General features: G+C 59.2%; 1 protein-coding gene across 1 annotated transcript in view; it reads left to right on the top strand.

The window, feature by feature from the left end:
- Nucleotides 1-731: 731 nt before the first annotated feature.
- Nucleotides 732-19,715, top strand: part of SDC3 (syndecan 3) — a 36,403-nt gene continuing 17,419 nt past the window's right edge. The window contains exon 1 of the mRNA XM_054571871.1: nucleotides 732-952. Within this exon, the coding sequence (XP_054427846.1) occupies nucleotides 815-952 (138 nt within the window). The 5' untranslated portion in view covers nucleotides 732-814. The remainder of the gene's footprint in view (nucleotides 953-19,715) is intronic.

Raw genomic sequence — 19,715 nt, 5'->3', positions numbered from 1 at the left:
CCAGAAGTCAGCACCCCGCAGGTGCGGAGGGGAGACGGAGGCCCAGCGAGGGCCGCACCTAATCTGAGGTCATCCAGCCCATCTGTGCCCTGGGGGCATGAGTGTCCAGTGGGCTTGGATGACCTGGGTTTGGAGTGGGTGACAGGTCCTGGAAGAACAGTGTGAAGGGGGCGCTTGCGGGGAGGCTACTAATGATCACATAAATGTGACCCAGCTACTCGACCCTCAGAGGGGCCAGGCCGGTCCTCCGGACCCCGCATTCCCACTCGGGACCCTTCCCTTCCCTCACAACAGCCCAAGGAGGCGCGTTCTGAGGGATCCCCGTTCTCCAGACGGAGGCTCAGAAAGACAGGGTCCTCGTCCTAGGTCGCACAGCAGCCGGTTGGGCACCGCTGTCCCGCTGACCCCACTGCGGCGTGGACTACCTGTGCAAGGGCGCGGGGCGCGCGGCGCGCGGGGGCACCCCGGCGCACGGGCTCTGGGCGGGGAGCCGGGGCGCTGGAGGCTTTGCGGGGGTGCGCAGACCGGACCGGGGGCGCAAGGGGCGGGGATCACCGGGCGGGGGGCGCGCTCGGCCCTGCCCCGCCCCTCCTCCCGCCCCGCCCGTGCTGGGGGCGGCCCGGCGGCGGCGCACGCTTCCTGCGGGCGCGGCGGCTGTGGGCGCGGAGCCGCGAGGCGGAGCCGGGCCGCTGAGCCGGGAACGCCGAGCGAGCCGCGCGTCGGTCCAGCCGCCGGGCCGCGCCGCCGCCGCCGAGCAGCAGCCCCGCGCGCCGCGCCTCGGGAACAAAGGCGCCCGCCGCCCGCCGCCGCCGCCATGAAACCGGGGCCACCGCGCCGAGCCGGGGCCGCTCACGGGGCAGGCGCAGGGACCGGGGCTGCGGCTGGGCCCGGGGCCCGCGGGCTGCTGCTGCCGCCACTGCTGCTGCTACTGCTGGCCGGGCGCGCCGCGGGGGTGAGTGACGCGCGCCGGGACCCCCTCGCTATACCCCGGTCCCCTCCCCCACTGCGTCCCTAGCCCCTCCCGTGGCCCCCCCCTCACCCCGCGGTGTGGCATCGGTGGGGGAAGGCCATTCCCGCCGCCGGTCGCCTTCTAGGGGCTCGTTCCCCTTCCTTTTGGCACAGCTCCCCAGAGGGAGGCCCGGCGGGAACCAGCAGTGCTCCCCTCCCCGGTGGCTCTGAGAATCCGCCGCCCCGCAAGCGGAGCGGGGTCCCCGCTCTGGACGAGGGGCGCGGGGAGGGCCTGACGGCGGGCTGGGGGTCGCCGCGCTCGGGGCCACGGCTGGGTGTGTCTTGGGTCTGGAGTAAACGTGGATTTTGCTCGTGGGTGTGCCGAGACCACGGCCACTTTTAGGGAAACGAGTCTGTTTCCCTTACTGGGGGAGGGTGTGCATTTGGTTCCTCCCAGGGTCGCTTTGATGAGCACAGTGGGGGGCCCAGAGAAGGGGAGGGGCGGAGGGTGACTTGTGTGAAGGTGACCTGAGGGGGTGAGTGACGGTGACCGTGTGTGCGTGCGCGTGTGTCCACTTCAGTGAAGGGTGCTGGAACCTGTGGTGTGTGCACTGGTGAAAGGGATGGGTGAGTGCCACCATGTCTTACCTGTGTGTTTGGTCGTGTGAGGGCGACCCATTGTGCATGGTGCCAGCAGCTGGGCTGGGTGACTGTTGGCCATGGCTGTGTGTGCCTGCAGGGGAGCGTGTGGGGCGGAGAGACCTATGTGGTGGGCGTGTGCTGGGGCCCATGGGGGTGTGTGCATGTGTGTGCATGCAGGTGCTTGGGTGGCTGCGCATGGGGCATGTCCCCCTGAGGGGGGCCAAGTGTGTGCAGGTAGGGGTGGGTACATATGTATGAGATGACTCCTGAGTGTCCCTTTGAGTGACCGCAGCAGCAGCGGCGGCGGTGGCGGCGGTGGCGGCGGTGGCGGCGGCAGCGGCGGCAGCTGTGGGTTGAGCTCTGTCCCAGCTCCAACTGAGGGAGCAGAAGGAGGGGGGCATAGAGAGGAAGGGCCTCCTGCCCACTTTGAGGGGCTCAGGCTCCAAGTGAGCTCCGCGGCGGGCACATGTCTGAAGCCTGGACGGCAAATGAGCTAGGGGTTTCTAGGCCCAATCTTTTTGATTCTTCCAGGAGCTCTGCCGTCCCCTGCTCCTCAGTCTGCAATGGACCAGGCCTGGGAGGCACGCCCCCACCCAGAACCCACTCTCCCCCTGCAAGCCTCCTCGGCCCTCAGTCAGCCAGCCTTTAAAGTGGGAGGAGGGCAGGCGGGGACTCAGAGGCCGCTTCTTGGACAGATGGGCTGCTCACCAGCTTTCCCCGTCTGGCACTGTGAGGGGGGAGGGGAGCATTGGATGCCCCAGGAAGTCCCTGCATGGGGCTGCATGTTTCAGCCCATTTCCCCACCCCACTCCCCGAGGTGAGGTGCAGAGAAGACGTCCCTGGGAGGGTCAGAGCCCCAGCCCATCTTAGCAGCGCGGTCACTGCCTTAGCTACACTTCTGGATGACCATCTTTGAAATCAGGGTTAGAAACCCCACAGCCTTGGGTTCCAGTCCTGCTACTGCCATGGGCCCGTGGCGGGACCTTGGACAGGCCGCCTCCCCTCTCAGGGCCTCTATTTTCCCATCTGTGAGATGGGCCTCTAACACCCTCCTCCAATGAGAGGATGCGTGAGCGCCTCCTCAGAGGGAGCTCAGCGAGCATTCGGTGTGTAGGTGAGTGAACAGGGGCTCCGGACAAGTCTTCAGACGTGGAGGCCCCGCAGGAATCTCTGGGCTGTGTGACCCTGGCAAGTCGCATCCGTCTCTGAACAACTGTTCCTTCTTCAGAAACCAGCACTGATAATCCGTTCCCCTGGAGGAGGTGGGAGGAACTGACTGGAGAGCACAGTGAGCCACAGGCCCTGGTGCACAGTGGGGCCTCGGCGAGGCAGGGTGCCCTGGATCTGGGGGTACAACTCAGACCCAGTGCTGGGGGGCCGGTCAAGCAAACCTGGGGCTCTGGCCTGGAGGTGGCTGCGGCTGGGCTTGACCAGAAGGAGGGGAGGTGTGAGGCTCCAGTGGGAGCTGGGGAGTCCCTCCGGGCCTCACACCTTCCTGGGGTTGGGCCTTAGAGGAGCGGCATCTCCGTATCTGGCCCGGGAGGCAAAAAGTTAATGGGTGGTGCCCAGGTGCCAGGGGTGCCACACGGGAGGAAAAGGGCCATGCTGACCGCGGGAGGGACTGAGCTGGGCCTGAGGAGCCCCCGCTGGAACGGCTCCGGGAGTGGCCTCCACAGGGGGTCCCCTGAGGACATCACTGGGATGGGCCGTGGCTGGCTTAGGGCAGGGGCGGGACAAGGCGGCCCCCCTCAGTCTGCCCTCCAGCTTGCAAGGGAGTGTGTGTGTGAATGGGGGAGCTTCCAGGGAGACCTCAGTGCGGATAACAGGTCTCATTCATGCTGCAGATGGTGAGTTGGGTGGCGTGTGTGTGTGTGTGTGTGTGTGTGTGTGTGTGTGTCCTGGCATCTGCTTTGGGGAGTCTTCTCTTCTGAGAGGCCAGGTGACTATAACTCTAAGGGACATCTGCCTGCAGGGCCACCTCAGCTGCTGCACTTAAGTCACCACTGAGAAAGCCTTGGAGTGTGGGGATCCTGGAAATCTGAGCTTTGAAACGTGTTGTTGTATAATAGGAGCTCAGGGCTGCTATTTTAGGTGCCCCTTAGTCTTGTTTGAATACTCCCAGTGATGGAAGTTTGCTACTTTGTGGCTGTGTGACCTTGTGAAAGTTACTTACCCTCTCTGTGCCTTTGTTTCCACCACTGTAAAATGGGGGAGAATATGAGAATGAAAGGGGTTCATATGTAAAGCTCTTAGCACAATGCTTGGTACATAGTAAATACTCAACAAAAGTTAATTTCTTGTTCTTTTACAAGGTTACAATTCTGTGGTTGGTAGGGGTGGGGAGGGGAAGGATGAGGGACCATGGGGAGAAGATGTCAATTAGGAAATTCTTTTGAAGCCCCACCCCCATGGCTGGCAGTTCCTGCTCCTTCCCCACCCCCATCATTTCAATCACTTGGGCTCCCTACTCCTCTCCCCTCCAGCTACTCCTGTTGACTCGAGTGTTATATTACCAGGGCAAGATTGTCCTCTCTGTAAAAATGAAAAGTTGGGGACCCTTGGGCTGTCCCAGGCCAGGGCCTGACACAGGGACACCGCAGGGATCTGCTGCCTGTTGGCCCCCAAGGTGGCAGTGGCTCTGGGGACAGACACTTGCCGTGTGATTTCAGGTAAAGGATTTCTGTGTCTCAACTTCCTCGTCTGTAAAATGGGGACAGTAACAATGCCAGCCTCGCAGAAATGTTTGATGAGGTAATGAGCTCCTCAAATAGCCTGAGCCGGCAGGCAGGGCTCTGTAGTGAGCGCACAGGAGTTGGGACCTTTCCAGGAGGAAGCCCGGAGAGGTCAAGGGGGGCATCCGGAGGAGGAGGTTTGAGCCAAGCTATGCAAGTGGCCACCCTGTGACACTGAGCCAGCTGTAGCTTGCCCTGACCCTTGGCTTTTTTCCTTATGTGTCAACTGAGGACAAATACTTACAGGCCTATATTGGGGGCTACAGCATCCCTGGGGCATAGTTAGGGCCTGATGCCTTCTGCTCCCTGCCTCCAGCTGCAGATCCAGCAGGTTCATTTCCAGGTGCTGGGGCTTGGTGTGGGGTTGGGCTCTGCTGGAGAAAATGACTCTGGCCTTTTGAAAATAAATGGCTCTTTCCACTTCATGGATTGGGACACAGGGCCCTAGGGGGCCCTCCCCCCACCTCCATACCCCTCCCCCACTGGCAACACGGGGCAGGGTAGCTCTGGGCTTGGGCTCTGGAAAATGCCAGAGCAGCAGTGGGGAGGGTGCAAGGGGCATCCTGGGAGGAGAAGAAGGACAAGACAGCACTTCCCCCAGATGCCAGGCCCTGGACCGGCCTCCCTCCCTGGCCTCCCACTGGAGCTGCTGAGGGCAGAGGGGCCGGTCACTCCAGGAGGGGCTGGAATGGGATTCCTGGAGGCTGGAGCCGACTGAGGCAGCTGGGGGGGGGGGGTGGCCAAGTCTCCATCTCCCCAGCCTGACAGGGGCTGAGGGCTTGATCTGGGAGGCAGCCTCCAGGCCTCTGAGGGCTGAATAACAGAACCAGCATTTGTTTAATCCTCACGATCATCTTGGGAGGTAGGAATTATTGGAACCCTCATTTTATGAAGGAGGAATCTGAGTCATAGAGAGAGGTCAAATGACTTCCTCAAGGTTACACACAGCTGGAAAGTGGCAGCGTTGGCCTGTGCTTGGGCCTGGCAGGCTAGTCAAGCTGGGCTGTCGTCCTGATTTCGTCCCCTCTTGCTGTGTGATCTTGGGCAACTCGCTTCCCCTCTCTGGGGCTTGCCTACCTCCCAGATTATGCCCATGTTGCTGCTGTTTCCTAAGTGCCTGTTCCCAGCCAGGCCCTCGGCCAGGTGCGTCCCATATCTGTTCTCATTTAATTCTCACCTCGGCCTTGGAGGCGCATGATGCTAGGTGGGGGAAGGGACGTGCTCCTCCACCACCTCACAGGGCTCTGTCATCTGTTAAATGAGCTCCTGTGAACGCCATTGGGGATGGATCCAGGAGAGTTTTCTTTGTAAACTGTGCAGCGCTGTCAACAAAATTGGGGTGGGGGCGGGGCTCATGTCTGGGCCATGTGACCATGGCACAGCAAGGGAAATGCTTAGAACCTCAGGATGAGAGTGGTCTAAAAAGCCACATTCCCCCTGGACGTGTCCTGGGTGTCACCGGTGGCGGCGGCCAGGCCTGCCTTTAGTCCCCTTGGGCCCTGAGAAGGCTGTCTTGGGGCGCCCAGGTTTACATCCGTGCAGCCCCATTCTTGAGTCCTGGCCCCACTGCCCCTCAGCTTCCCTCTGGCCCAACTGACAGAGGCGCGGCGAAGAGGAGCGACTTGGAAGTCACGCAGCAGTCAGGAGCAGCATGAGGATGCTGTTTTGACAGACCGTGAGCTCCCCGGTGCAGCCAGAGGGTGCCTTGTCCTTTGCTGAGCCTCCACGGAGGCTCAGACTTTGTGTCTGGCCCAGAGTCGAATGGTATGAACAAATGAATGAGTGAATGAATGAAGGAAGCCAGGAATGTGGGCTTTGGAGCCCAGCCGGAGGCTTTGTGTTCTCTCCTAAGGAGGAGGGTGCGGGGGACAGAGTGAGCCTGGCAGTATCCTGCGGGGCCCAAGGCGTGTACCTATGGGCTGGGAGGTGCCAGGGGCCGCACGGGGCGAGCCTGCGGTCTGAGCGCTGAGACTTGGCCACCACATCTGGGTGGGTCAGAGGTGCTGTGGCTCTGGGCTCCAGCCCAGCTGCTTGGAGCCCTGTGATTTTGTGTCTGGGGGGATAGAGTGGCCGGAGCCAGAAACTGTCCCAAACCCAGCCTCTTGCTCCCACCCACCCCGACCCCCATCCCAGTAGGGATTAGGGTCTGGGCTGGTCTTCGACCACCTGGCTTAGCTTGCTGTGCTCTCTAATGGTCCACCTCATCCTGGGAGCATCAGGCCAGTGCCCAGTAAATATTTGTTGACTGACACCACCTCCCGCCCCCACCCCCCTGCCTTGGCTCCTCGCCTTCCAAGATTCCAGGAGGCTGTGCAGCCTTCACTTCCGGCCCTCTCCCTCCAGAGCAGGCCCTGGCCAGAGGGGCGGCCGCTCCCCTCCCCCCCTGACCAGGCCTATTCTCAGCGCCAAACAGGAAGCCATGATTACAGGGGGAGTCTGAGCAGCAATGGCTGAGGGCCCAGCTGGGGATGGGGGCGGGGGCCGCCCGGACAAATGCGCTGGGCCCTTCTCTGCTTGGCTGGTGAGGGTGGAGGGCACAGCTGGCCTTTTATTCCAGGGGGTGCGTGTTCTCCAATGCCTGCGCCCCAGCTGGGCCCTGGTGCTGTCTGTTATGGGTTCTCCAAACCTGAGGTAGCAGAAGGAGCAGGGACCCTAGGGCCAACCAGACCAGGGTGGATGTCCTGGTTCTGCCAATTGCTTGCCAATTTCACTTCACCTCTCTGAGCCGCAGTCTCCTCTTCTTCAGAGTGAGCCAGGAATACCTCTGCCTTGGGGATGTTTGGGAATGAGCGACATGACATGATCGAGCGCCCCGTGAAGAGGGGGCCACTCCTGCTCCTGCGAGTGCTGATTTCTCCCATTTGCCTGCTTCCGTGCTGCCTGTTTCCTGGGCCTCTCTTGGTCTCACCTGAGCACATGCTTTTCAGGGCGGAGATAAAGTCTTCCCTTGGAGAGTGTGGGAACCAGGTTGGAATGATCACGATGCCCAAAGCAGAGCCCTGGGGTTGGGAGCCCCGTCCCTGGGGAGGACTTGGCCAGGACCTCCGACTGGAGCATGCAGGGCTCGGGCGGGTTGGAGGAAGCGCTTTCCTGGCTCTCGTGGTCCTGAGTTCCTGGGGAATTTGGTTCTCAGGAGCTGGAGGATTGGACTCGATGACTCTTTGGGTTCTCCCAGTCCCTGTACCCCAGAGAGACCTTGCTGTTTGCAGCATCAGCCCAGGACACGTGACACCAGGTTCTTTTCATTTGCCTCCCAGCTGGGAGCACCGTGGCTGAGTTTGGCTCCCACACCTGCCCTGGCTCTGAGCAGCTGACTGTTGATGTTTGCGTGGGAGCCCAGATGGGGGAGATGGTCATGCTGCCCACCGCCTGAAGCCCGGAGACGGCCTGGGCCTTACCCAAGGATTGGGCGTGGTCCTCCAGCCTTAGGTGGTCTCATTGAGCCTTGCAGCCACTCGGAGGCTGGTGGTGTTTCCTCACTTAGAAGAAGACTTGGAGATGTCATGCCACCTGCCGGAGCTCACATGGCCAGGTACTGGTGGCGTTGTGTTCAGTTGCCCTGCATCGAGTCTGGATTCCTCTCTGTCCCATTGTCCTCACACCCCTTCAGGGCCAGAGTTTTCTGCGACGGGGGTGGGGCGAGGGTGATAATGCTGGTTAGAGCCTTCAGCCTGCTCCCAGGATGGGCCACGGGCTTGCTTTACCTGGCGTCAGCCTCGTCCAAGGCCGCCTAGAGCTCCCCGAACCTCCTGCGCTGTCAGCGAGGCCTCCCACCCCCTCCCAGCCCTGCTCACCAGCCCAGACTTTAATAGGGGTAATTTAGAATCAATCACCAGCGGGATGTGGAAAATCTAATTGCAGCAAACTGATTGCCAGTTCAACTGTGGGCATCAGGGCGGCTCGCGGGGCCAGTCTCCCTCCCTGGGTCAGGGTTTGAGGGGGGCTGTCTGGGAGCTGACCAGGTGAGGCTCCTGGAGAGCTGGGGGGCTATTATACTGGGGGCAGGGGAACGGTAGTCTTGCTTCTTGGGGTGTCTGGCAGAACCCAAAAATCACTACTCTTTCTGGGGCCCATGACTGGGGTGGGGTCCCTGTGTCTCTCTCTGCCTTTGCCCATCCCCCGCATTCGCTGCCACCTCCTCAGTGCCAGGCTGCCGCTGATGGTGGTGTGGGAGTGTCTGCAGCTGAATTCCTCCTGGTTTCTCCCCTCAAGATGCTCTCTGTGGTGGGGAAACAGGCACAGCTGGTGACAACGATGACATGATACCCACCAGTACTTAGTGCATGCTACATACCAGGCACAGTTCTAAGTGCTTCACGTGCTTTATCTCAGTTCTCACCATGACCCCATGAAGTAGGTATTGTCATCCCATTTTTCAGATGGGGACTCAGAGGCCAGAGAGGCTAAGCAGTGTGACCGAGGCGAGGCAGTTAGCAACCTGCAGTCTGCGCTTCCCTAGATGCTGTGTTGTTCGGGGGCACCGGGGACCCGAGGGTGGCTGTGTGTGCACATGCATGGGGGCCTGTCTTTTGATTGACTCATTTGTCCATTCTGCAAACACTTCCTGAGCACCCGCTGTATGCCGGCCCCGTGCTGGGGGCCGTGGGTGTGCAGGCTATTTCGTGTGTGTCCTGTGCCTTGTCGGTAGGCCTTCCTTGACGGGGGTGTGTCTGTGGGGGTTGTGTTGTGCCTGCGTGAGGTGTCGGAGGAGGCCCTGCCTCCGTCTCTGAGACAGGTCGGAGTCCCAGCCCCGCCAAGAAGCAGCGTGAACTCGGGCAAGCGACTCCCTGACCGCCTTAGTCTCCTCTGGCCGGTGATCAGTAAGCAGTGCCTCACTGGCTAGGCTGTGGTGAGGGGTAGGGTGAGGGGAGGGGCAGCTAGTTAGTTGGCCGCTAGTTAAAAGGAAGCTGCTGCTGGATAAGTTACTTTTCTTGTATTTATTTTCATTGTTATACTTCCCCTAAGATTTTATGCCTCAGAGGTGCATCTGTTCCTGGCTTGTCCAGTGACTGTGGGCAGCTTTTCTCTCCCCTCCGAGCCTCTACTTCTGCATCTGTAAAGTGGGAAGATTGGACTGGGGACCGCAGAGACCCTTCCAGATGTCCCATTTGAGGAACTATCTCTGAGGCCAGAGAGGGCAGGGCCTGACCTGAGGTGACCCCACTAGGAAGGGAGAGCGTGCCTGCTGGACAGGGGGGGTGGCTGGGGTGCGCCTGTCCTTCACGTGGCCTATCTGTGCCTCCTCTTGGATTGGGGGGTGGGGACTTCCCTATCCTTGCCCATCACGCTGAGCACCACTCCTTTTCCCAGCTCTCACAGATGTGATCAGTCAAATTCAGGCCAGTGGGGGGCGGGGCTGCAAGCCTGGTTTCCTTGACGGAGGAGGAGTACTGGGGATGGGAATCCAGTGCCTGCGTCCTTGTCCGCGCTCTGCTGCTGACTTGCCAGCCACCTTAGCCACTGTTTGCTGATGCCCGCTCTCTGTGTGGCCTGTGTGGAGCACGAGGAAGCCGGAGGGGGCTCAACCTGGAAGTCCCCAGTTGGGTGAGGGAGCCAGCGCAGGAGAGGAGCTGAGGACATGAGTCAGGGGAACAAGAGGTTGGATTTGGCTCCAGAAAACCAGGGAGGGCTCCATGCGGGAGATGTCCTTTGTCCCAGGCCTTAAAGGATGGCAGCACCTGGATAGGCAGAGAGACCAGGGTGGACAAAGGCTCAGAGGTGGGAAAGGTCATGATATATTAGGGAAATAAAGTGTGGTTAAAAGTAGCACTTCCCAACTGGGAGGGAGTCAAAGGTGAAGGTAGGAACATATCTCCCTTTGTGGTGAAGGAGCCATTGCTAGAGGGGGCGACTGTTTCAAGTGAGAGTATGTTGTTTCTTGCATTTAACAGACATTCACTGGGCACCTGGCACCGTGCCATGGGGCAGGATGGTTGAACCCCCCAGGGCCTCGGCATGAAAGACCCCAGTGGCTCACAAGATGGGCTTTGAGTCCAGAGCAAAGCTTTGGGTTCCATCCTGCAGGTGGGGGATGTTGATCTGCAAAATGGGTGCAGCCCCGCTGTTCTGAGGGGCTGGCACGGGAGGCCACCGCGAGCATGGACGCAGTAATGTCGATGTTGAATTATGCCTGGAGAGCGCCTGCCACGTGCGGGATACTTTGCTAGGTGTCTTACATATAACAACTCAGTCATTGCAACAACCTTAGGAAGCGGGTACCACATTACCTAGATTTTACAAAAAAAGAACATCAAAGCACAGAGAGGTTAAGCACCTTGTCCAAGGTCACAGAGCTAGTAAGTGGCACACTCACTGGGATTTGAACCCCAGCGGTGTGCCTTGGAGTCCAGTCTGGGGCATGAGCATTGCTCCACGCGATGGCGTGTATTGCAACCTCTGAAGTGTGGTGCCCCGAGAGGATGACTTTAAGGCCATTCTGGTCTTGCTGGGTACCTGAGCCTGTGCGGCTGCTGTGGGGGAGGCCCTGACCCAGGGCTGGGGGCTTTGGGCTTCTGCTGGGTCTATTCTCTGTTGCATGTTTTCTGTCCGGGTTGGGCCATGGGCTGAGGCCAGATGAGAGGACTGATGACAATTTCAGCTGGAAGGGCCCTTGGAAACACTTTTGTCCCATTTGTTCATTGTCCTGAAGGGAAAACTGAGGCCAAAGGAGTCATAATGAGGATCTTCTGAGATCTGGTAGCTCAGCCTTCTTATTTTATATGTGGGGAAATCGAGGCTCAGAGAGGTGTAATGGCTTGCCCAAAGTAAAGCAGCAAGTTGGTGGCTAATCTGGGACTAAGAACTTTCTCTCCTGACTCCTGGGCAGGGCACCATCCCTGGTATCATATTTTTTCTCTTTACCTGTTTCCATTCTGCCCAGACTGCAGGCCCAGCTGTACTCATGCCCAAAACTCCATGTAAAATTGATCCTTGCCAGCTCATTCAATGTCCTTCTTCCAGCCTGATCCCTTTGCCCTGGACAACCCTCACGGCTTCCACCCGAGACTCCTGGGTATACATTACAACACTGTCTCATTTGCCTTCATGTTTAACCATGTGCTGTTCACTCTCCATGGATTGTTTCCTCCTCCTGTGGACTCCTACTTATCCTCCAAAACCCCATACAGATGCCCCCTCCTCTGAGGATCCTTTACCGACCTCTCCTCATGCACAGTGAGCCCTTCAGCCCCTTCTCTCCTGCCTCCTCCCTCTTCTAGATTCCAAGGCAGGGCTTTCCTTCTACATGTTAGGATTCTGTGCTAAACCTGAACTCCGTTACATTGCTCCATAGTGTCTGGTTCCCCAAAGGGTTACATCCTTATCTCCTTGGAGCCCTCACTTAGATACATTGTTGCAGCAGCTACTCCCCCAATTACATCATCTCCCAGTTTAGCCCTCACACATGTTACTTTGTTTCATTTCTCCAGATTCTGACATTGCTACATTGTATCTTTTTTTGCACGCTTTCACACATCCTCAATCTTTTTGACTTCTGGTTCTCCCCAGTTGTCACACTTTATCCTTTCTCCCCCACCCCCTGCTGCTGCTGCAATCCCCCAGGCTTACATAAGAGGAGAGTGGAGGCTGGCAGCAGGGAGCTGTGGGCTCAAGGGACACAGCGTTCCTGCCTCCTTTAATTGACGGTGAACTGGGCTCTCTTGAACTTCTCTGGAAGGTGGACAGGCCATGATATTCTGGAGGCTCAGGATTGGTTATAAGAGATCATCCCCCTCTGTCCTCCACCCCCCTCCCTACCACAGTCCTCTCCTCTGCGCCCCCCCCCCCATCCTCTTTTCTTCTTCCTCCTCCTGCTCTGGTCCCCAGAAGCCTTTGCCTCACTCACTCTCTCGCTGGTTGGAACCTCTCACCTCCCTGGCTGCCGCTCAGTGGGGCCAGGCGCTGAAGAGTCCCGGGGGACAGGGGCCATGAGGGCTGAGCAGGTGGTTTAGGTCAGGGCTAGAGGGCCTCTTCTTTACTCCTTGCTCTCCTGGGCCCAGAACCCCTCACTCCCTTCATCCCCCCTCGGGAAGTGTAGTGCTGAGGGCACCAGGCTACAGGAAACCAGCCCCTCACTTTGCCGTTCACATGAGGACACTGAAAGCAAGGGTAGAGCTCGGCTATGCAGGACCCCCCAGTGGTGCGTGGCAGAGCAACCCCCCAGTCCACCCCGGGGCTGTGGCCCCCAGCTGGCCTTTGGGGGCTGAGCCCTGGCTTGGCTGAATCCTGTTCTCATATGAGGTAGTGGGGCTAGGAGGCTTTTGGGGACAGTGTCAGATCCAGAAGAAGGGGTCACAGCTCTGTGTAGGGGGCACGGTCTCTGAGGCTGAGGTTGAGCCCAGGGTGTTCCTTTTCCCATGGGGAGCCAGGGCCGTGCTTCTGATTAGGGCTGGGCTCAAACCCGGGCATGTGCACGTGTGTGAGAGCTGCTGTCTTTGCAGGTATGGGGACCCTGGGGTCTGTGTAGGGAAGGACCTTTGTGGCTTCCTCCTTTGTCTTCAGCTGGTTCAGGGGCTCGGGCGTGGGGCCAGGCCAGGGGGATGGAGGAGTCCCCCAGAATGCTGTCTCTTCCCTTTCTCAGCTGCAGGGGGCTTGCCCCCAACACATGGGTGGCTATGGATATTAGCAGCTCCTGGGAGAAAGAAGGTGGAGGAAGTTGGGAGACATTCTCCCTACCTCAGGAGAGTTGAGGCACATGGCGGAATATTCATACCTGCAGGCCTGTTTGTATACCTGAAGGAACACGCAGACCTGAGCACGCACCCTTGTCCTGTGCACACATGTGGAAAGACAGATTCACACACATACCTGAACACACATGGGCACACACAGACAGAAACACACACTCCCCCTGGTGCACATATACCAGGCACAGAGATGGAGCCCGTGCACTCACCTGAACACACCCAGACCGACACAGGCGTCTAAACCCACTTGACAACCTGCAGGTGTACACATATGGATGCACCTGCACACATGCCCAGAAACATCCCTGGATGTGCTTGCACATGTGCACCTATGTGCCTGCATGTACACATACCACACACACACATGTGCGCATGCACACACACGCTGCTGGGGCTCTAAGATAGCAGGAATGTGTCCGTCCTTAATCCCAGCTCTTAATCCAAGAATCTAGGGAGCCAAGGCCAGAGGGGCAGCTGGCCGTCTGCCGCCTTAGCAGTGATTAAGGGCAGGGTACAGAGGACCTCGGAGCTTTGTCTCCTGCCTGACACCTCAGATTTCAAGCTGGGTTCCTTCAGAGATTCCCTTATCATTTACCAGACCCTGGGTGCAGACATGTTGGGGAGGGGGCGTGGTTGTGTGTCCCTGAGGAAAGTGACAGTCAGAGAGGCCAGGGGAGACGGTCCCTTCGTTTAACCACCTGCCTGAGTCAGAACCTGCAGCATGAGGCATCCTGGGGACTCTGATCTCTGGGGCCCTGTTTCAGAGCCTTTCTGGGCCCAGTGGAAGGATGAGGCCCAATGAGGAGATGATGAACTGGGGGTCCTGAGCAGGGAGGGGGGTGGGCACCGGGACCAGGTTGGGACGAGAAGCATCCAGGAGGAAGTGGGGCCTGGGCTGGGTTTTGACGGCGTCAGCGCCGGGGCATCTGGAAATACCCAGGGCCTGCAGGTGTGTCTATGAGGAGTGGCTGGGAGAAGTGGTACAAGGGGCGCGGTTTGGGTGGCGGCCCTACTTGAGCTCTGCCCACGACCTCTGCTTGTCTTCTGGGTGGCCTCGGGTGGCTCAGTGGACTCATGCCCCCTCTGTAAAGCTGGACGGTGACCATTCTACTGCGGGGTCATTGCAAGCATTAGAGCTTCCTTGGCCCCGGGTCCAGCATGTCGCCGTGCCCAGAGCTGTGACCAGTACTGATAATAATGGGGGCAGTGGAAACGAGAGGCCTCTGTTACCACAGTGGGACAGCCACCACCCCTGTCCTTGTCCTGGAGTTTGGAGGAGAAGACTGGGTTCCAGTAACAACCCCTTGCTGACGTCCAGCTTTGAGCCCTGCTTTTCCAGTGCGGTTCTTCTCCCCACACGCCCTGCTTGCTCCAGTTCCTGGGCTGGACTGCTCAGGGCTCCTGCATCCGGACCTCCCTGGGGCCCTGGGGGCGCCCCCTGCAGGGAGGAGGCAAGCCTGTGTGATGGGGCTCTGACCCTGCTTGGGGAGGGGCAGGTGGTGGGTGGGCTGAGATCTGAAGGACGGTTTGGTCAGAGAAGCCATGTTTAAATGACATGTGAGGAGAGGAGGGCATGCCCCGCCCCTTGGTTGCAGGGCACAGGGTCCAGGACACTCAGGGTCCCTAAATCCCTTGCGGGTGTTTGGACTCCTCTGGCTGAGCCCAGCTGGGGAGGGGAGCTCTTCTGAAAGCCAGTGGGGCTGAGGATGTGCTGGCCCCGCAGGAGGCCGGAGGATAATGTCGGTGGGTGTCGGGGAGGCTGTGGGGCTCTGGGGTTTTCTGTGGCTCCCTCCACCGCGCAGCCAGGACTGAGCAGCTGGAGGGTCCCTGTGGAGTTCATGGCTTCCTCACCTGGAGATCCTTTGTGGCCCCGGCCCTGAAGTCTGCTCCGTAAGGCTCTGTGAGGTCACCTCTTCCCCTCTTAGTGACAAGGCGGGGGACTAGAGCCAGAACCAGGGATGGGGAAAGTCTCCGAGGCAGTGGACTGGAGGCAAGAGACTAAGGGGCACAGGCCTCGTACCTGAGTCTGTCCTGGTTGGGGTTTGAGCACCTGCCAGACGAGGCCCAGCCCAGCCCTCAGGACAGACGGGCCTCTGAGCAGAGAATTAGAGAGCGGAAACCAGCCGCGGGCTCGGCGGCGGCCAGCTGGGCTGGGCGGAGGCCGGGACCCAGGAGCCAAGTGGTGGCAGGACAGGGCAGGAGGGCTGGGCCCCAGAGATGTGTCTGTCCTCACGGCTGCCCTAGACAGCCACAGGGGGCAGGGGACAGACGGACTTGTCTTCAGATTCAGACATACTTCACTGGCGGGGCCCTGCCGCTGTCCTGCCCCATTGCCTGGCAGGGACATACCCTCACGTGTGTTCCTAAGGGCAGCCAGGGCCCGGCCATGTGAACAGAGGGCCTGCTGGGGGCGTTTTAGGACCACTGGGAGCGGGGCTGGGACACAGGGCCTAGGAACGGAGATGGCAGTCAGCCTTAGCCCAGGGTTGCCGCCCTTCTCTTGGGTCACGCTGGGCCAAGCCTGTCCTCTCCAGTGGTCCCACCTGACAAAGTGGCCTTTGACAAGCGCAGAGGAGGCCGTTGCTGGGGCCGGCCGCTCCCACTTGTGGTGTGCAGTCAATGTTTGCCCTCTGGAGGTGGGAGCTGGGGAGGCTTCGCCTGGGGCTTGGTTGGGGGAGACTCAGACGGGAGAGGAGGTGGGCAGGGGTCAGTCTCACCTCCCTTCCCAGCTGAGCATTGGAGTCCAGGCTCTGCTCCATGACCCTGGGCAAGTTTCTTGCCCTCTCTGAATCTCAAGCTTACATTCATTTTTTTTTTAAACAAAAGCTTTATTGAGATTTAACTCACACACCATACAATGCACTCTTCTCAGGCGTATAATTTAATGGTTTTTAGTATATTTACAGAGTTGTGCGACCATCACCAATTTTATATATTTTTATTACCTATTTCTAATTTTTTCCCTGTACCTAATAGCAATGACTCCCCACTTCTCCCCACCCTGCACCCCAGCCTCGGCAAGTACTGATGTTCTTTCTGTCTCTATGGCTTTGCCTATGTTGGGCATTTCATATAAAAGGAATCCTATAGTGTGTGGTCCTTTGTGACTGGCTTCTTTCACTGAGTGTAATATGCTCCAGGCTCATCCATGTGGCAGCGTGTGTCAGTACTTCACTCCTTTTTTTGTTGAATAATATTCCATTGTATGGACCTGCCACCTTTTATTTATCCATCAGTCGATGAACGTGTGGGTTGTTTTCACTTTTTGGCTGTCATGAATAATGCTGCTATTTTTAAAAATGTGTGGACATATGTTTTCAGTTCTCTTGGATAGATACCCTAGGAGTGGAATTGCTGGATCATATGGTGACTCTGTGTTTAAGCTTTTGAGGAACTGCCAGACTGTTTTCCAAAGTGGCTGCGCCATTTTCCATTCGCACCGGCGGTGTAGGAGGCTTCTGGTTTCTCCGCAGCCTCACCGGCGCTTGTCATTTTCCAACTTTGGGACCACGGTTGGGCTTGCAGCCGTTCGTCCTGCAGGTGTTTATGGGCCATCTACGTTTGCCAAGGCCCCGCCTGTCTCCCAGGACCAGGAGGTGACGGGGGCGGGGCGGGGGGCCGCTGGGGCAAATGCAGCACCAGTTCGTCCCCGCCTTTCCTGACCCCACCAGTGTCTCACAGCGTGTCATCTGGGACTGGTGGTGGCCTGGGAGGCAAGTGTGGCCTCAGGCCAGTCTCTGGGGGCTCTGCCAACCCCTTCCCCAGTTTTTTCCCCTCTGACTCATTCCTCTGTGCCTCAGTTTCCCATCTGGGCGGAGGTGGTGGCGGCCCTGGAGGCCCGTGGCTCACTGAGTCTGGCTTGCTCTGTCCCTCGAAGTGGAGCAGCTCAGAAGCCAGCGGGACAGCTTCGGGCCGGGGGTGGGGAGTCACATCTCCACCCTGTGTTAGTTCGTGCTGGTTATAAATAACCCAGCAACTGCGAAGGCGAGGGGGACCACAGCCCCACTGCTCAGGAGGCTGGGCCTTTAGGGGCGCGTGCGCGTGCGCACACACACGCAGGGACATTGTAGGAGTTAGGTGTGAGTATTGTGTGACCTCAGGGTGATGCCAGCATGTGCCTGGGGAGGCTTTGGGGAGGATGGCAGGGCCCTGCGGTGTCCCACACGGCTGCGGGGGCTGGGCCTGTCTTGGGCTGACTCCAGCAGGGGCTGCTCAGTTTCCTGGGGGAGGGTGGGAGTCAGTATAGTGGAACCCAGGGCTGGCGAGGTCCCTGGAGCCCCCTCACCTGGATTCAGGTGGCCCCCGGGATCTTCCTGCCCTTCGGGCTGGCCATCCCTCAGGTCCTGTGGGCATGGGCACCAGACACATGGCACTGGGGCTTCTGCTTGCTCTCCGCCCTTCCCCACCACCAGGCACCACACCCACCTGCCTCGGCCTTGACTCTCCAACCAGGCTCTCTGCGATGCTCTGCCAGCTGCCCGGCCTCTGTCTGTGGAGGAAGGAGGCCCATTTCACCGGGCTCCCTCAGTGCGGGGCCAGGCGGTTAGTAGGTGCTCTGTAAGTACTGCTTTCCTTCCAGCACAGGCATGGTTGTAAAGTAGCTAGAATTGTAGGCTCTACTGGGAGCCTGCTAATCTGCATGTTTTGCATATAATTTCCATAGTTTTATGGGGGAAAAACTATGTTGGGATCTGTCTCAATTTCTCTTCCCTCCTCCCAGCTCAGTTGGAGTTCTTCCTGGTTGGGTTTTGGAGGGACCTTTGTTTAAGCTCCTGATTTTGTATGTGAGGAAACTGAGGCCAGAGGACAGGGCCCTGCCCGGAATCACACGGAGACTGGGCGCAGGAAGTGGGCGATGTGGTTCTCTAGGGGGGATCCCACTCATAGTAGTCACTGAACAAATATTGATGGGGGTTGACTCTGTCCCAGAAACCTTCTGGGCCCTTGGGACACAGGGGTGGCCTCGGCAGGCCCGGTCACCACCCCCGGGAGCTGTTGGAGGGGAGGCTGACGTTAGGTGAGTCGCTGAGCTACTTTCGGGCAGCGGGGAGCTATGAGACAGCGCTGGTGTTGACAGTGACAGGGAGGGTGGGAGGTCATTTGGGTGCACTTGGTGCTCAGGTAGCAAAGTGAACTCTGAGTAGGGAGACTGTGTCACGTCCTAGCACCTACGAAGTGCAGTGACTGCTCGGCACATCATAGCCGGTGTCTCCCGTATTGGGAATCGTTATCTCTGTTTCATAGCAGAGCAGCCTGAGGCCCAGCGAGGTGAAGGGACTTGACCGAGTCTTCTGGAAGGAGGGACGGAACACCTAATCCTCCACGCTGCGCTGTTTTTGGAGGCTCACTGGCCCCAGGAATGGGCGGGCCCTTGCCCGTGTGTTGTCGGGGGATGGGGTGTGGGGGGTGGGGAGGAGGTTGCAGAGCCCAGAGGCTCAATCCCAGTCACCTGCTGGTGCGTCATGGAGTCCTGGATGGAGCTGCTCACCGGAGCCAGGCCCCTTGTCATGGGAGCAGGAGTTGTCCTCCCTCTCTGCTCACTCACAGGCTGTCTGTCTGTCTGTCTCTGTGCAGGGGAAGGGAGGGCTGTGTGGACTCTGACGCGTGCCTCACAGGGCGAGGAGCTTCCGGTGGGGGTCCGGGTGAGGGCCGAGGTGGGCGCGCACTGCAGCACAAAGAGCGTGGGCCTTAGGGTTCGCCTGATCCTGGGCTCCAGTATGGCCCCGTTGCTGTGTGAGTTTGGGGCAGTGCTTTACCTCTCTGAACTTTGGTTGGCCCATCTGCGAAATGGGGACAACAACCCTGCATGGGGGAGGGGTGTGTGGAGGGCCACGAGGCAGTGTGCGTGCTGAAGAGCCTGACACAGAGCAAGTGCTACCACTGTTCATGGCGAGGGGCAGAAAGGCCCAGGCCTCCTCTGGAAAAAAGCCCCGCGAAACGAGGGTCGTATCACAACGTGGGAGCCTGCGCGCGTTCTCGGGGGTTCGGGAATTCACTGGGCACTGGATCTGGTGTCCGCGAGGCCAGGGCTCAGATCCTGCTGTGCCCCACTGGTGACCTCGCGGTGTCTTCAGCTCTGGGTGAGGACAGCGGCACTTGCTTCCCAGGTGGGGGAGTAGGTTCAGTGAGACGTGGTGGAAGGGGCCCATCTGAGTGATGGAAACATGCTTGGTGTCCCCTCTTTCCCCACTGAATGACAACAGGGTGGAGGTAGAGCCTCTGAGAAGGGACTCCTGATTCAGAGCAGGCGGGCAGTCGGTGTGTGGAGGCCTCGCAGGGGAGGTGCCGCTTGAGCTGGCGGAGCACGTACACACCTTGCTGACTGTGGGCCCTGCATGCCTAGAATAGTGCCTAGCACAGCGTAGGTGCTTAACAAACATTGCTTGTGCTGGCCAACCTGTCGAGGGAGTGCTGGCCAGGCAGGGATGGGGAAGGGTGCTCCAGGAAGCAGGAACAGCACGTGGAAGGCCTGAAGGCGCCTGAGTTCCCAGAACTCTGCAGGCTTTGCTGTGGAGGAGCGGGCGCTGTGGGGGGGTAGGGGGCGCTGGGCAAGAGTTTGGACCTGGGCCTCAGTGGGTGGTCCTGCTCTCAGGCACGAGCTTGGGGACAGGAATAAATGAGCAATGTGAGTCCGGGTGGCTAAGAGGGTGTCGCTAGAGGGCAGGTGGCTGGGACTTGGTGGAGCAGGGATGGGGAGGGGTCCCAGTCC

The sequence above is a fragment of the Pteronotus mesoamericanus genome, unplaced genomic scaffold, assembly GCF_021234165.1.
Source record: "Pteronotus mesoamericanus isolate MK-2021 breed Mesoamerican mustached bat unplaced genomic scaffold, CSHL_Meso_final contig_221, whole genome shotgun sequence".
In the NCBI taxonomy this organism is placed as follows: Eukaryota; Metazoa; Chordata; class Mammalia; order Chiroptera; family Mormoopidae; genus Pteronotus; species Pteronotus mesoamericanus.
Note: the sequence above shows the minus strand (reverse complement) of the source record. Positions and strands in the feature narration are given on the sequence as shown.